Here is a 17,335-nt window from a genome sequence, read left to right on the forward strand (position 1 = left end):
TTCTTTCTCTCGCATACCCTTTCTGTCTCTCTTTAATTGTTGATGTTTAACATCCATCGGATGTTAATATTTATGGGGTTTATAAAAGCAAATTTATCAAACATTTAAACAGTTCATCTTAATTAACATTATATAATTATCAAATTGAATAAAACTATTAAAGATTCCCTTATATGAACTCTCTGCATACTAACATCTTACCAATGTTATGATGTCTCAAATGATTTCTCATCTTTATTTGAAAATAAATAGCATGCTACAGATTTTGAAAGAGGAATGTTTTACAGACTTTACATGTTAAGAGTCTGATGAAATGTAATTCTGTATGTCTTGTGACCAGAGAACCACAATGAGCTGGAGGCTAAGAAATGAGCCATTCTTAACTGGGTTGGATTGGACATATTGAGCTGTCACCAAATTCTATTCTAACTCTCTTGCAGCAGAGCAGGAAGAATAAAATATAGCATAAAGTGGGCTACATAGATTCTTGAATTGATTTCTGAGAAATATAATTTGCACTGTGCAAAGCATGCATTTTAACCAGATATAGATGGTATCAATATCTGACTTGGTTTTGTCGTCGTAGCTCTTGTGTTTGCTCTGGTTTGCTTTAATTCATTTGATTCACACTGCAGTGATGTTAACTGTTAAATGGCTGAAATGCATTCTGAATAGCTACAGATAATGTGGCTATATATGCCATCTGGTGTATGCTATCTAGGCTTCCTAGTTTTTGCCATGCAATATTCAAGTTCCATATTAGCTGTGCTTGCAACAGAATTTATTCATTATACTGGAATAGTTTTACCTTATTAATTTTGAGACTAATTGCTAATATGGAATTCGTCTCAAATAAATTTATGCTCCAACTGTTTAATACTTTGCTAATTGTAAATTTGAGAGCAGATCAAACTTTTTAAACAATATAGTCCAATTGTTGATGACCGAGAATGGCCTACACTTGTGACTTAAGAGCTGTATGCACAAAACTTTTGAAATGCTATACTTAGACCAGAAAAAATTCAAGAAGATATATGTAATCGTGGATAAATTACATTGAATTTACAAGGTATTCTCTGGCTAAACCTGCAATCCTGACTTAATCAGATTTGATTGCTGGTAGCTCTAAACAAAAGTCTAATGGCAGGTCAAGGGAAAAGTATGCTGTTTCTTTTAAAACTATATTAAATTTCAATGCATTAAACGTTCCAACAGTGTTGTCACCTGACTTTATGATACAAGTGAGATATTGGTAATCGCAAAGGCAATACACTGCTAATGGAATGACTGTTTTCTTATCATTTCATAAGACTGATGGCTGCAAAGATCCACATATACACTGTGCAAGAGGCAGTAGCAGTCTGTTCCTTGGAGCATGAGAAACAACAAAGGCCTGCCTCTAGAATAATAAAAGCTAGCACTGAAGGTTATATCTTAATTGCCATTTTTGTTCAATGTCTTTTCAGTGCACTTTGATGACTGCAGTGGGAATGAAGGGCTGGAGTTTGCAATTTCCAACCCAAACTTGCGGGTCGAAGCAGATGGGTCTGTGTTTGCTGTAAAAGGTATGGAGGCCACCATGCCAGGATTCTACATCCAGGCAACGTCTGTTCATGCGCAGGACTCGGCCAAAGTTCAGATTGCCAGAGGAGGAGAAGACAATCGTCATATTGCTTTGAAGGTAATAACAGTACATTGTGCAAGAAATAAACATGTATGCAGAACTAACATACACATTTGCACCTTCTTTGCAAATTTTTAACTGAGTTATTGGAATCATCTATTTATCTTATCTGCACATATATGCACACACACTGATACTACCTAAAGTTACTTAATCTAATTAATTCAAAAGTTAATGGTATGGCATCGTGCTTAACAACAGTTTAGGTTGTGAGGGGAAAAATCAGTTGTTATATCTTTCTGGCTGATTCAAAAGCATCATAGGCAAAAATGTGTGTGATTGTTCGCTCACTCTTTCAGATGGGGAATTGTGTGTCTGACATTTGAAAATCTAAAAGCTGGGAAGAAGAATAGGGATGAATTATAAGGAAGTGTTTTGGTCTCTACAGTTGGTGTTGCAAAACAACAGACACTGGAGGACTGGAAAATTTGGCAAAGAGCAATACATCCAGATCTGCGCCACTTTTGTGCCAAGTTCGATTTTCTGGCAGGTTTTTTAGGCTGGTCTAAAGTGGTCTCGCAAAAAACAAGCCATAGCTTCATTTAAATATTATAATACATTGAAATGAAGCTGAGTGTGATTTTCCATCTCCTGAGCCCAGGATTTACTCTGCTCATTTGGAATGAGCCAAAGGGAAGCTACATGAATAATAGCTCTCTTAAAGGGTCTGAAGTGTAGTGGCCTTTATTTTGTTTCACAGTACATTATAATGCAAGCTTCTATTATTAATTTTTTGTTGGCATTTTTCTGAAATATTGTTAATCTATTTTTGGAGAGTTTTTTTCCTCCTAAAATATGTTTCTGTGGAACATTGTCTGCTAATTCATTAGAAAGCTGACATTAATTCAAATATTTACAAGACAAATCAAGTGAAGGAAGAAAAGCTGGAAAAGGTCATTAAAAGCTAATTCTTACAATACAAACTTTCATAGGAACTCGGGGAGCTCCAAGGCACCTAAGTGAAGAATCCTGAGTTCATATTAATGACAGGGATTTGGTTTAGAAGTGCTCCAGTTTCATTATGTCATGGTTGAAAGAAAGAAGAAAGAACTTGGATTTATGAGGCACCTTTCATGACCTTAGGACATCCCAAAGCGCCTCACAGCTAGTGAAGTACTTTTGAAGTTGTCACTGTTGTAATGTAGGGAAACGCAGTGATACAAAATGAAAGAAGGCATGCCAGGGAGATCAGAGCTGGACTTCACACACTTGCCTTTATGCCACAAACCGTACTTGCAGTCCCTGATGTACCTATCTAAAAAATAAAACCACTTGCCTTACTGGGCCTCCTTTGGTCCTGGCTCCTCTTCCGACGGGTAGGCCTAGAGTGGAAACCACAATGGTTTCCCTGTGCAGCTCTTTGGCTAAAATGGGAGTCGAACCCCTATGATTTCATCAGAGCCCAATCTGCATATTTAAAGAATGATCCTGCTGGTTTCCGGCAGGTGTCCCTCTTGCCTGCTCAGAAGAGCAGGTTAAGATCGGAGCTGGCGGAAAGGCAGTGGGATCAGTGTGGATAAGTCACACTGACCATTTTAACTGCCCACGCAATTTCCGCCAGTTAAAATGCCAGTAGTTTGGTTGACACTGTTTCTATAAGCCAGCACAGAGCGAGACGCTGACAAAACTTGAGAACTGCAGCATGTCACTGACAGGAATGACGTATTGTTTTAAGATGGGAATAGAATAGGTCATGGATGTGATAGTAGAAAGGTAGAGAAGGAGTTTAATGCTCTAATCTGGTACTGAGTTTGATTTCCATTATGCCCATGTCAAATCTGAGCCCATGTGCAATGCTGTCTTTAGAGGAATCATTCACAATAATACACTGCTCTGTATAAAAGAGTGTTTGGTTCTAACAGTAACACACAGGAGCTGTGCAACAGTGATAAATTCATATAATTGGCTAATCAAATACTGTCATCTAATATTGATCGATGAAGTTTAAAAATAAAACATAATTTTTATCTTTTAGTTAGCCCTTTTGCCATCTTCTATCACTTTTATTTTTGAGTTGTCTAGACTTCATTGAATGACTTGGGAAGATATGTAAGGGAGCCATTGTTTTGCCGAGAGATGTCTGACTTAACTGACATGATACAGGTTTGTTGCAGGGAAAACATTAGAAACCACTGGAAAACATTAATAGCATCTCAAGAGAAAGTATAAATTAAAGTCTAATGATTATTTGATTAAGAATTAATTATGAGATAATTTAGTGTTACAATAATCCACCAATCACTTACATTTTGAACTGCTAATGTAGGAAAACCACTGGGACCTGTAAGGGACATGGCTCAGCAACCATTAAACAGGCCTCTTGTCTCAACTAATGTGATGGTTTAAGAAACAATCTCCTTTGTCAGCATCTTCTCTCATGTTAATTAACAGGTCATTAGGTCAAGAACGGCAGCATAAAAACATGACATATCGAATTTCAGTTAGATGTTTAAACGTGTAATAACATACTGTCTCAGTAAACTATCAATACACTGTGTCCTAAGATGAGTAATATTTAAATTCAAGTTTCAGTGTTACATAATAATGAAGGGCATTTATAAATGCAAAAGTAGCTGGCAAATATAACATCATTGTTTCTTTTTATTTCCTACATGATAAGTTGTCTATCTATGCCAGTTGTAAAACATATAACGACAAAAAGCTTTACAACTGTTGCACTATCTATTTAATTTCTTCCATCAATATTAATGTGCTGGGTATGAAATGTTAATTGTATGATTTGTATCAATTGGGGTTAATTGTACTCAGGTGGTGGGAATCAATTGGAGACTCTCTGGATCCTTTTTATAGGAGAGCTTAGCTCGGGTATGGGGTGTATGAGAGGAAACTCTGTGAATAAAGGCTTGGAAGCATCTAAAAACCAGGATCTAACATTCTTGCCTTCACCACATAGCTATCCAGTTTTAACATGAAAGTTCAGGTCACTATTCATGGGCGTGAGTTTAGGTAGAGAGATAAGTGAATGAAATCTTAGTGACTTGAGAACTACAAATTTCACCCCTGTGATGGACAAATTTGTGGCTGTATTAAATAGTATAGCCCTGAATATTTTCTAGTGAGGAAACAGGTGGGAAAACCTTTTCTGGCACTAGTGTGTCTTTGAAGAGGGTCTCCTGGCGTTTCATGCAGCTGTGACTCCTGGGTAGCTAGGTCCCCATCGCCGTCTTCAGCATTATCTTCCTCCTATGCTACCTGTTGCTGTGGTGGATCTGCAGGAAGGGAGGATAGAAGGCACGAATGGATGAGTATCATCCCCTTGGGATTAAGGAGACCAAGAAAGGGTGGGAGATCCTTGCTGTGTGATGCCTCACAGGGATGCCAGAGCGACAGTGCAGGTGCTCACTAAGTAACTTGCTGCTTGTAAGATGCTGCTGACCTCACCATCTCCCATGGCAAGAGTCACACGTATGCCCACAAACTGCCTGGACTTGTCCTCATAGGAGGTGAGTGGCTTGAAGATGGGGATGCTTCACCGGTGGCCTGCCTTGTGCACCAACTTCTCCTGCTAATGTATTTTGGGGTAGTACAAGGCAGTTGCAATATGCTTGGGGAGCTGTGTAGCCATAGTGCAGGATAGAGTGATTGAAGTGCCCTTAACCAGCGTGCAGAATGAAGGGTTAGTTGTGTGGGTGTTACTTTAAGAGGGTGAAGAGTATGCTGGTGCCCAGCGTGAGCAAGGGAGAAGTGTGTAGTGTGTTGCTTTGCATAGCCTGCTGAGGATGTGGAACTTGTTGCAACCCTGAGGGTGAGGGAGTTTACAGTCAGTGCCAGCGTCAGCTTCCTGCAAATGGCACGACTGATGTTGGTATCTGGTTTGATGTAAGAAAGACCCGGGAGTGTGAGACTCCTGTCTTGAACCTCTTGGAGGAGGACTTGGGGGTCCATCAGAGAAGCTGGTTATTATTATTCTGCCTGATGCTCTGGCATAGTGCCCAGTGAGCACATCTGGAATCTAAGTGGGCATGATGGTGCCAATCTGGACTAAATCTGTGGGTGAGAGACGCCGCAAAGTGATTTGTTTGAAATTACCAGCGAAACCATTTGTCGGCTGCTTGCCTTGCTGTCAGACAATGTTCTGCTACTATCGGGAGTGCTTTTAAAGAGTTACATTGTTATTGCATGGCAGTCTCCTTGGGGAGGGGGTGGAGGGCAGGAATTTACACAGTTTCTACACACAAGTTACACCAGAGTTCAAAAGGGAATTGGATATGTACTTGAAAAGGAAAAATTTGCAGGGCTATGGAGAGTCGGGGAGTGGGACGAATTGGATTGCACTTTCAAAGAGCCGGCACAGGCACAGTGGGCCGAATGACATCCTTCTATGCTGTATGATTCTATGAGTTGCACCAAGAACATTTAAATTAAATTACCCCAGGAACTTGCATGTAACTCCCTCTTTCTGGTGCAACAACGGTGTGACAATGCTGCAATTAACATCAAAGAAATTCAGGGCCTATGCATTTCACGATGGAGGAGGAGGAGGATGATGATACGCTTGAATTATCTCGGGTATATTGTGATGTGGACGGTTTCTACAATGGACATCCGATCTGCAATGCTAGTTTTACACCCAGACGGCAAGTTGAAAATCTACCCCTATATTTAATGTCCTTGTGGCTTCTCTCTCAGCATAAGTACTATTAGTGCCAGATTGTAAGAGCGTTTGTACCATGATTTTGTGGCCAGTTAACTGACTCAAGACTGCCCAAACTAATTTAACTTGGGGCTTGCAACAGTCTGCACAGAGACTGTCGCATTTGATCTTTGTCTAGAGTGAAACCCAAAGGTAAAACCTCAGTGCTTTAATACACTACATTATCTGATTGTCTAGACTCAAAATGACCATTTTTAATTTACTGTCAAGTGTCACATTAGTCCCACAAGATTGCATTGACTCAAATACTTGCTGTTCCTAAAGCAATAAAGCTAGTCGTTGGGCAGATTAAAGGCTCCAGATTTCTTAATAATTTTTCACCACAGGGACTGCAAATTTTTTTTATTTGGCAGTGCACTATTTGAACTTGGGCCTCTTGAGATTTTAAGAATATAAATTATATTGTTAGACTCAAAAGATTGGGTATTTTATAAAAATGTCATTTTCTCCCCCCACATTATATCTGCACGCCACAGAGGACCAGCACAGTTTGGATTCAGTGAGTGTTTGTGTTGGCACGGTAATTGGCTAGCAGCAATTTCCATGGTGACAATCAAGTACACCAGGGTCACAAGCAAACTAATTAAAAATAACTGGGATGTGGAAGAAGTGTGGAACAATCAACACTGAATGCAATGCCTTTATAGTTTAGTTATAAAATGTTATATTTTTAGCATTTATTTATGACAGTATTTCATCAATTTCCCTGGGGCAATGAAATTCAAAAGACAAGAAAAAAAATGGGAACATTTTCTTAGGATTTTCTTACCCTTGTATCACTTGAAGTACATCAATTTTGTATGCTGTGTTATCGTGAGGGGGGGAGGGGGAGGTGGGTAAAGACTCCAAGAATATATCATTTCCTTAGATATTTGCGATTTGTAAGTGTGACATTTGCTGCCATTAGTGACTTTAATGTGAAAAGTATGAATTTCTTTCCTGCAATTTATTTCTCCCTTTTCTGTTCTCTGCACCTTGCACCAACTGCAGCTGAGAGGGTTGGAAGGGGTTAACCTGCTTCCAGGCCACTTCTTATTGTATTTCGGTTGCTGTGTGATGCAGGGACTGGCCACGCAATGATTCTCATGCCAATTTTCTTCCTCTACCTGTAAGCAAGTTCCTAGGCTCTGCTCAGTGCTTGGTGGCCATAATCAAGAGATTGACATTATGGGGGATAATGGGTGAAGTCCCAACATTCCATCGTTTGCACCATCATAGCACCAAGTGTCTAAGTTTAATTTGCTGAGTTATTTGCCATATAAATGGTGAAATAGGTGATAGGCTGCCACTAATGTTTCATTGTGGCTAAATTCAGCTAGCATTAGGACCTTGGGGGGGACCATATTATATTTACTATGATTAATGGCAGGGACCTAGTGAAACTTCCAGCTTTGCCGCTGGGTACAGCTCAGCAGGAAGGCAGACACTTCAATTAGACCTATCAACAATTATAATAAATGTGGTAGGTTGTTCCAAGGACTGATATGCGCAGATAAGATAATTAGGGGGCTTGTTTTGCATGTATAGGAGTTATTTTCATGAGGCGATGGATGGAGCCTGTGAGGGAGTGCCTTACAGTTTTAGTGTACAGCAGCAGCAGTTCTGTGATTGGGATTGTAGCAAGAGCTGAGAGAAAGACAATCTAATCATTTAAATAAAAGCACAGAGCAGGGTTAGGAAGTAAAAGAATTAAAGATCAGATAAAATTAAGGGCATAATTGAGCCTGTGAACAATCTGTTGATTTGGCAGTGGAGCATGATATTTTGTTAATTGCTGCACTGTAGTGACAGTGCATTCAGCATTGACCATACACAATCACTCCCACATCACTTCCCAAGCTAGTTCAACACTATTCATTAAACGTGTGTCCTCCATTTTGTCTTCCGATGTGTAAGATCTTGCAATTATTGTATTTAATGTCATCTACTATAATTCTACTGCAAATATTGTCTAGGTCCTTCTGTAATTCTTTAGTTCCTTTGCCAGGCTCTATAGACCCCAGCCCACTTTTAGTATCATCTGCAAATTTAACCAACTTACTTTGTGTTTCTGAATCCAGATCTTTAATGGAGATCTGAAAGAGTAGGGTCCCCAGCACCGATGGCCGGGCCACTCCAATCTCTTAAACTGTGTAGTTTTATGTGGAACTTTATTAAAGGCTTTCTGGAAGTCTTGGAGAAATTGGATCTCATTACGCCCCTTATACAGACACAAAACGGTGCAACAAGGGCCAATTTCAGGGAGCAATGTCCTGCACCCCAGGGCTGCCTGAAAGACGCTTGACCCGATATTATGTCTAGTCCTTTTTCAGGTGTCCTTGGTGGCTGCGTAAATCAGGCATTAGGCCCCTTACATATGTAAATAGGGGGCTCAAGGCCTGTTTTAAGGCCCTCTCTACTGAATTTGATTCTTAAGTGGTTGCTGAGGGCTAAGCAACGACTGCCAACAAAAGGTAAGTTTTAAAAATAAACATTCCTGTGGATCCAGGAGGAGCAGGAGTGCTCCCCTAAACTCTCTCAGTACTCGCGATTGCACCCCCCTCGCCACCTGTTTCCACTCCATCCCCCCCAGCCTTTGCCTTGGGTCCGCTGCTGACGAGGCAAGCTGTCCAATGCTCAACACAGTGTCAAATGAGCGAGTTGCCTGTGGGGGTGTGACAGACGCCGGCATCTCACCAAATAATGCAAATGAAGCCCAATTTTGGGTCGGCCGCGGGTCTTCCGGTTGAGGCGCACAGTGTCTGCATGCCATTGGTCATGCTCCTGGGGACAGGCCATAGGCCATAACCAATTTCTAGGCTATTATAGGCTTTTCAACATCTACTTGGTAAGTCACTTCCTCAAGTAGATGTTGAAAAGCCTATAATAGTCAAGGAGGTTGGTCATGCAGGAGATGTCCCTTCAAAAATCCTGTTGACTATCACCAGGTTATTTTCACGTAGATACTCCTCAGCTTTGTCCCTAATGATTGAGTCTATTATTTTGCCAGTTTCGGCCAAGACTGAGGCCATCAGCAGGTGAAATAATGATGCAAAATGGAGGAGAGGAGGTCACTACTAAGACCCCCTCCCTCCATCCAGGGACGTAAGGGTCTTTCTGCTGCAACCCCAGAAATTACTGTGGCAGAACAGTGCAGGTGGGAGAAATATGACCCAGGAACCCTGGCCCACCTCCCTATAGGAATATACAACAGTGGTGGGGAAGGTGTGGCCTGTGGCAGTCCCATTGCCAAGAGCCAAACACAGTTCATCCACATCCAAGAATCAATAATGATAAGAACATAAGATATAGGAGCAGGAGTAGGCCATATGGCCCCTCGAGCCTGCTCCGACATTCAATAAGATCATGGCTGATCTTCGACCTCAACTTCGCTTTCCCGCCAGATCCCCATATCTCTTGATTCTCCTAGAGTCCAAAGATCTATCTATCTCAGCCTTGAATATACTCAACGACTCTGCATCAACAGTTCTCTGGGGCGGAGAATTTCAAAGATTCGCAACCCTCTGAGTGAAGAAATTCCTCCACATCTCAGTCTTAAATGGCTGACCTGTTATCCTGCGACTATGCCCCCTAGCTCTAGACTCTCCAGCCAGGGGAAACAGCCTCTCAGCATCTATCCTGTCAAGCCCCCTCAGAACCTTATATGTTTCAATTAGATCATCTCTCATTCTTCTAAACTCCAGAAAATATAGGCCTATTCTACTCAATCTCTCCTCATAGGACAACCCTCTCATCCCATGAATCAATCTAGTGAACCTTTGTTGCACCGGCTCCGAGGCAAGTATATCCTTCCTTAGATAAGGAGACCAAAACTGTACACGGTACTCCACGTGAGGTCTCACCAAAGCCCTGTACAAATGTAATAAGACTTCCTTACTCTTTACTCCAGTAAAATTGAAGTCAATGGGAATCAGGGGGAAAACTCTCCAGTGGCTGGAGTCATACCTAGCACAAAGGAAGATGGTAGTGGTTGTTGGAGGCCAATCATCTCAGCCCCAGGGCATTGCTGCAGGAGTTCCTCAGGGCAGTGTCCTAGGCCCAACCATCTTCAGCTGCTTCATCAATGACCTTCCCTCCATCATAAGGTCAGAAATGGGGATGTTCGCTGATGACTGCACAGTGTTCAGTTCCATTCGCAACCCCTCAGATAATGAAGCAGTCCGAGCCTGCATGCAGCAAGACCTGGACAACATCCAGGCTTGGGCTCATAAGTGGCAAGTAACATTCGCGCCAGATAAGTGCCAGGCAATGACCATCTCCAACAAGAGAGAGTCTAACCACCTCCCCTTGACATTCAACGGCATTACCATCGCCGAATCCCCCACCATCAACATCCTGGGGGTCACCATTGACCAGAAACTTAACTGGACCAGCCATATAAATACTGTGGCTACGAGAGCAGGTCAGAGGCTGGGTATTCTGCGGCGAGTGACTCACCTCCTGACTCCCCAAAGCCTTTCCACCATCTACAAGGCACAAGTCAGGAGTGTGATGGAATACTCTCCACTTGCCTGGATGAGTGCAGATCCAACAACACTCAAGAAGCTCGACACCATCCAAGATAAAGCAGCCCGCTTGATTGGCACCCCATCCACCACCCTAAACATTCACTCCCTTCACCACCGGCGCACTGTGGCTGCAGTGTGCACCATCCACAGGATGCACTGCAGCAACTCGCCAAGGCTTCTTCGACAGCACCTCCCAAACCCACGACCTCTACCACCTAGAAGGACAAGGGCAGCAGGCGCATGGGAACAACACCACCTGCACGTTCCCCTCCAAGTCACACACCATCCCGACTTGGAAATATATTGCCGTTCCTTCATTGTCGCTGGGTCAAAATCCTGGAACTCCCTTCCTAACAGCACTGTGGGAGAACCGTCACCACACGGACTGCAGCGGTTCAAGAAGGCGGCTCACCACCACCTTCTCGAGGGCAATTAGGGATGGGCAATAAATGCCGGCCTTGCCAGCGACGCCCACATCCCGTGAACGAATAAAAAAAAAACCCCTTGCAATAAAGGCCAACGTAGCATTTGCCTTCCTAATTGCTTGCTGTACCTGCATGCTAACTTTTTGTGCTTGTTGTATGAGAACACCCAAATTCCTCTGAACACCAACATTTAATAGTTTCTTATTATTTAGAAAATATTCTGTTTTTCTATTCTTCCTACCAAAGTGAATAACCTCACATTTTCCGACATCATACTCCATCTGTCACCTTGCTCACTCACTTAACCTGTCCATATCCCTTTACAGACTCTTTGTGTCCTCCTCACAGCTTTCTTTCCCACCTAGCTTTGTATCATCAGCAACTTGGATATATTACACTCGGTCCCTTCATCTCAGTTATTAGTATACATTGTAAATAGCTGAGGCCCAAGCACTTATTCTTGCGGCATCCCACTAGTTATAGCCTGCCAACCTCAAAATGACCCGTTTATCCCTACTCTCTACTTTCTGTCCGTTAATCAATCCTCTAATATATTACCCCCAACCCCTTGAGCCCTTATCTTGTGCAACAACCATTAATGTGGCACCTTATCGAATGCCTTTTGAAAATCTAAATATACTATATCTGCTGGTTCCCCTTTATCCACCCTGCTAGTTACATCCTCATCGAATTCTGCACAGCACCAACAGAGAGGAAAATCAGGTGCAGTATTTTTTCTACAGTGAGCATATGGGCAAGGTGAAAATTTTTTGCCTAATGGGTATATTGCAAAGAAGCAATCACAGGCTACGGAAGCGTCTTCCTACTAGTGTTTGTAAGCCAGGGTCAGTGTGGAGGAGTAGCTGCCCAACTGGCTACTGCTTCATGGTATTACTAGATGGTTAATATTCACAAGTACCAAAAATGCATTGCCATCCTTATATTTTATCATTGGAGGTATAGCACAGGAAGAGGCCATTTAGCCCATCGTGTCTGTGCCCACTCTTTGAAAGAGCTATTCAATTAGTCTCATTCCCCTGCTCTTTCCCCATAGCCCTGCAATTTTTTTTCCCTTCAAGTATTTATCCAATTTTCTTTTGTAAGTTACTATTGATTTTGTATCCACCACCCTTTCAGGCAGTGCATTCCAGATCATTACAACTCGCTGCGTAAAAAAAAATGTTTCCTCACGTCCCTTCTGGCTCCATTGCCTGTCACTTTAAATCTGTGTCCTCTGGTTCTCGACACTTCTGCCACTGGAAACAGTTTCTCCTTATTTATTCTGTCAAAACCCTTCATGATTTTGAACACCTCTATCAAATCTCCCCTTAACCTTCTCTGTTCTAAGGAGAACAACCCCAGCTTCTCCAGCCTCTCCACATAACTGAAATCCCTCATCCCTGGCACCATTCGAGTAAATCTCTTCTGCACCCTCTCTAATGCCTTGCGTGGTGCCCAGAATTGAACACAATGCTCCAGCTGAGGCCTAACCAGTGTTTTATATAGGTTTAGCATAATTTCCTTACTTCTGTACTCTATGCCTCTATTAATAAAGCCCAGGATCCCATATGCTTTTTTAACAGCCTTCAAAGATTTGTGTATGCACACCCCCCAGGTCTTTCTGTACCTGCACCCCCTTTAAAATTGTACCATTTAGTTTATATTGCCTTTCCTCATTCTTCCTACCAAAATGTATCACTTCACACTTTTCCACATTAAATTTCATCGCCCATGTATCTTCCCATTTCATCAGTCTGTCTACGTCCTCCTGAAGTCTGTTACTATCCTCCACAATGTTTATTACATTTCTGAGTTTCATGTCATCTGCAAACTTTGAAATTATACCCTCTATTCCCAAGTCCAGGCCATTAATATATATCAAAAAGAGCAGTGGTCCTAATACTGACCCTTGGGGAACACCACTGTATACTTCCTTTCAGTCTGAAAAATAACTTCACCATTACTCTCTGCTTTCTGTCCTTTAGCCAAATTTATATCCACACTGCCACTGTCCCTTTAGTTCCATGGGCTTTAATTTTGCTAACAAGTCTATTATGTGGCACTTTATCGAATGCCTTTTGAAAGTCCACATACACATCAACCACACTAACTTCATCAACCCTCTCTGTTACTTCATCAAAGAACTCAATTAAATTAGTCAAACGTGATCTTAATCAATAGCTTTTAAAATCAGCCACATGGTCACTCCCAATGGTTCATGGAGTTTGTCCACTGAGTGTTACAAACCTGAAAGATGGCAGATTTTAGCATGGGTCTGGAGAGATAGATGATCTCAGCTGAGCGGGCAATGGATCTGCTACAATAGACCTTAGCTCAACTGGACCAGCGAAGGAAAAATCAGGGTTCTTGCACCTGACTGTCACCCAGAAACCCATGCCAGAAATGTGCAAGTGTGGACATCGGATGAGAATGAGATTGTACATGACTGTGATGCCTCCCTCAGCTAAATAGCCTGCCTACACTTACTGTGAAGGCTTACATTTTCTTCATTAATTCATCCTCGGGATTTGGGTATCACTGGCAAGGCTGGCATTTATTGCCCATCCCTAGTTGCCCCTGAGAAGCTAGTGGTGGGCCTTCTTCTTGGACCGCTACGGTCCATGTGAAATTGCTCCCACAATGCTGTTAGGTAGGGAGTTCCAGGATTTTGACTCAGCGACAATGAAGGAACGGCGAGATATGTCCAAGTCAGGATGGTGTGTGACTTGGAGGGGAACTTGGAGGTGATGGTGTTACTATGCACCTGCTGCCCTTGTTCTTCTAGGAGGGGGAGATCGCAGGTTTGAGAGCTGCTGTTGGCGAGTTGCAGCAAATGCATCCTGTAAATAGTACACATTGCAACCACAGTATGCTGGTGGAGGAGGGAGTGGATGTTTAAGCCAGTGGCTTTGGGAGATGAGCCACTCGCCTTTGTTTATTTTATTTGTCCTCACTGAGACCTGCACTGTATTTTCTGAATCTTTGATTGCATTTTTATAGCATCACAATGAGTTGTATTAAACATTGAAAAACTTCCAGGATTTAAACATGCAGTGCCAAATGTGCATAAATGATGGTTTGATGGCTTCAAACTTTCATTTTCATACATAAAGATGGACTTAAAGAAGGAATATGACATAAGTTCAGTGCTTTCCTCGAGTCGTGATTGTTTACGCTGATTATTATTTGTTTAAGCCGGTTTTTAACGTTCTGACATATGCTAATGAAATTGGCTGAGAATTTTGGCATAATCGATCAGCGAAATTGAGTAAATTTTGGCGTAACTTGCCGATTATGCCTTTCGAGGAAACTCTAAGCCCTGGTGCTCCCTCAAGAATTAAATGCAGGATAAAGCTGCCATTACACTGCTTCAACAATATACCTCCATGGAGTGCAATTTGCATTTTCCACATAAACTGTCATTGTCTGTCTGAATTGGATTGGCAATTAGTGATGAATTAAAAGCAATTTTGTGCTGTTGATTCAGACCCAGTAGGAACTGGATTGAGACTACCCAAACTAATTTTACTCAGGAGCCTTACAGAGAACATAAAAATTAATGGAACAAGAAAAGGCCATTTAGTAGCTCCATTCACTCCATTCACAAGCCATGAACAGCAAGTCACATTATAGTCACTACTCAACCTATTGTGTTTCCAAAATGAAGTGATCAACCACAAGGAAAACTTTCAAAAAAGTAAATCTGTGTCAAATTTCTTCCTGACCCCAAATGTAATTAAATAAAATTCCAGCGTATTAATATAGTGACCCATACTATTCAGCTCTGACCAGTTGCATCTTACAGATGAATGTGATCCCAGCAGGACAGGAAACATTTGTGTTTCACGTAGTATATCAGGAAGACGTAGACAGGTTATCAAATGGGGACACAGGTGGCAGATGTAATTTAATGGGGATAAGTGTGAGATGATATATTTTGGAAGGGAAAATCAAGGAATCTGAGAGCATACACTCAATGAAAAGATGCTGAAGGGTGTGGATAAACAGAGAAACCTAAGGGTTCCAATATATAATTCCCTGAAAGTGAGAGTGTGGGTAGATAAAGCCATAAAATGGCCAACAGCATTTTGGGTTTTATAAATAGGGGCATACATTACAAGAGTAAAGAAAGAAATTTGTATAAAACATAGGGTCAGGCCACAGTGTGAGTATTGTGTGCATTTTTGGGTACCCCATTGTAGAAAGGACATTAAAGTCATAAAGAACATACAGCATGGATTAACAAGATTATGCCAAGGATGGCGGAACTTTGATTATGACGATAGACTCGAGATGCTAGTACTATTTCCATTGGAGCAGAGAAGGCTAAAGGGAGATTCAATAAAGGTTTTTGAAATTGTGAAGGGGTTTGATGAAGTTAAGAGAAAAAGACTATTTCTTCTGATTGGGGAGTCAGTAACAAGTATTGCTCTGGTCAATCAGGGAGTAAGGAGAGAGTATAGAAGAAGTTTCTTCACATAGAATTGATTGAGCGTAGAATGCTTTGCCATAGGAAGCAGTTGAAGCAGAGACCGTTGTATCCTTTAAGGGAAAATTGGATAAATATTTGAAGCAGAGGAAGATACAGGGCCATGGGGAGAGAACGGGGCAGGTTTGAATTGCTCTAGCAAAGAGCCAGGACAAACGTGATTGGCCAAATGGTGGCCTCCTGTGCTGTAAACTCATATGGTTCTATCGTTCATCTTTGATCAACTCCGGCTATAATTATTCTGGTAAACTTGAACCTGTTCTTGATTTAATATCTATCTTGCTCTTTTTCAAAGAGGTGAATAGGTATAGCATTAACTCCTTTTATTGGAGTTATGTTCTTTGAATCCAGTATTCTGTGAGAGGGAAGAATTCTTCTAGTTACTGTTATTCGGGGCTTTTTAATGTAATATTCAAGTCTTCTAGATTTGTGATATACAGTCTGTTACATCTTCTGCTTACATTACCTTTCCCTCTCAGCATTTTAAAGACTTCGATCATGCCACCACTCAACTTTCTTTTCTCCACTGCAAACACGTTTAGTTCTGTGAGCCTTTTTTTCATAATTTAGAACCCGATATCCCACAGTAACTCCTGCTGCTCTTCACCAAAATTTTTCCAATGGGTCATTTTGAATGGAGACTGTCTAGAAGCACACACCGTAATCTAAATCTGGCCAAGATGAGTTATACAAGGTTAAAATAATCTCTTTCAATTGATCAAATGCCCATAATATGCACCCCATGAGACTTTCACCCATTAGTCTGGGCTGGATTTGAATCCATTTCCCAGAGGTGAAAGGACAATGTTTTAACTAACTACCCAATGCCTCTAGAAATAAATGATTGTCAAAGTCATAAATTGGGTCACTGTGTCTTCTAAGTATCTTCCACTATATGATTATCCTCCCCACAAGTCTCAGTACTAGGTCCCTTGATTTTTGTGGTATATATTAATGATTTTGACTTGAATATAGGGGGCTTGATCAAGAAGTTTGCAGATGATACAAAAATTGGCCGTGTGGTTGATAGTAAGGAGGAAAGCTGTAGACTGCAGGAAGATATCAGTGGACTGGTCAAGTGGGCAGAAAAGTGGCAAATGGAATTCAATCCAAAGAAGTGTGAGGTGGGGAGGGCAAACAAGGCAAGTGAATACACAATAAATGGGAGGATACGGAGAGGTGTAGAGGAAGAACAGGACCTTGGAGTGCATGTCCACAGATCCCTGAAGGTAGCAGGACAGGTAGATAAGGTGGTTAAAAAGGCATACGGGATACTTTCCTTTATAACCTGGTGTTGTAAGATTCCTTACATTTGTACACCCCAGTCCATCACCGGCATCTCCACATCATCTTTATTAGCCGAGGCATAGAATAGAAGAGCAGGAAGGTTATGAACTGTATAAAACGTTGGTTAGGCCACAGCTTGAGTACTGCGTACAGTTCTGGTCACCACATTACAGGAAAGATGTGATTGCACTCGAGAGGGTACAGAGGAGATTTACAAGAATGTTTCTAGGGCTGGAGAATTTTAGCTATGAGAAAAGATTGGATAGG

General features: G+C 41.6%; 1 protein-coding gene across 1 annotated transcript in view; it reads left to right on the forward strand.

Moving 5' to 3' along the window:
- cdh13 (cadherin 13, H-cadherin (heart)) overlaps positions 1-17,335 on the forward strand; it is a 768,401-nt gene that overhangs the window by 218,859 nt on the left and 532,207 nt on the right. Inside the window, exon 3 of the mRNA XM_067998100.1 lies at positions 1,467-1,681. Within this exon, the coding sequence (XP_067854201.1) occupies positions 1,467-1,681 (215 nt within the window). The remainder of the gene's footprint in view (positions 1-1,466; positions 1,682-17,335) is intronic.

This window comes from Heptranchias perlo, chromosome 16, assembly GCF_035084215.1.
Source record: "Heptranchias perlo isolate sHepPer1 chromosome 16, sHepPer1.hap1, whole genome shotgun sequence".
In the NCBI taxonomy this organism is placed as follows: domain Eukaryota; kingdom Metazoa; phylum Chordata; class Chondrichthyes; order Hexanchiformes; family Hexanchidae; genus Heptranchias; species Heptranchias perlo.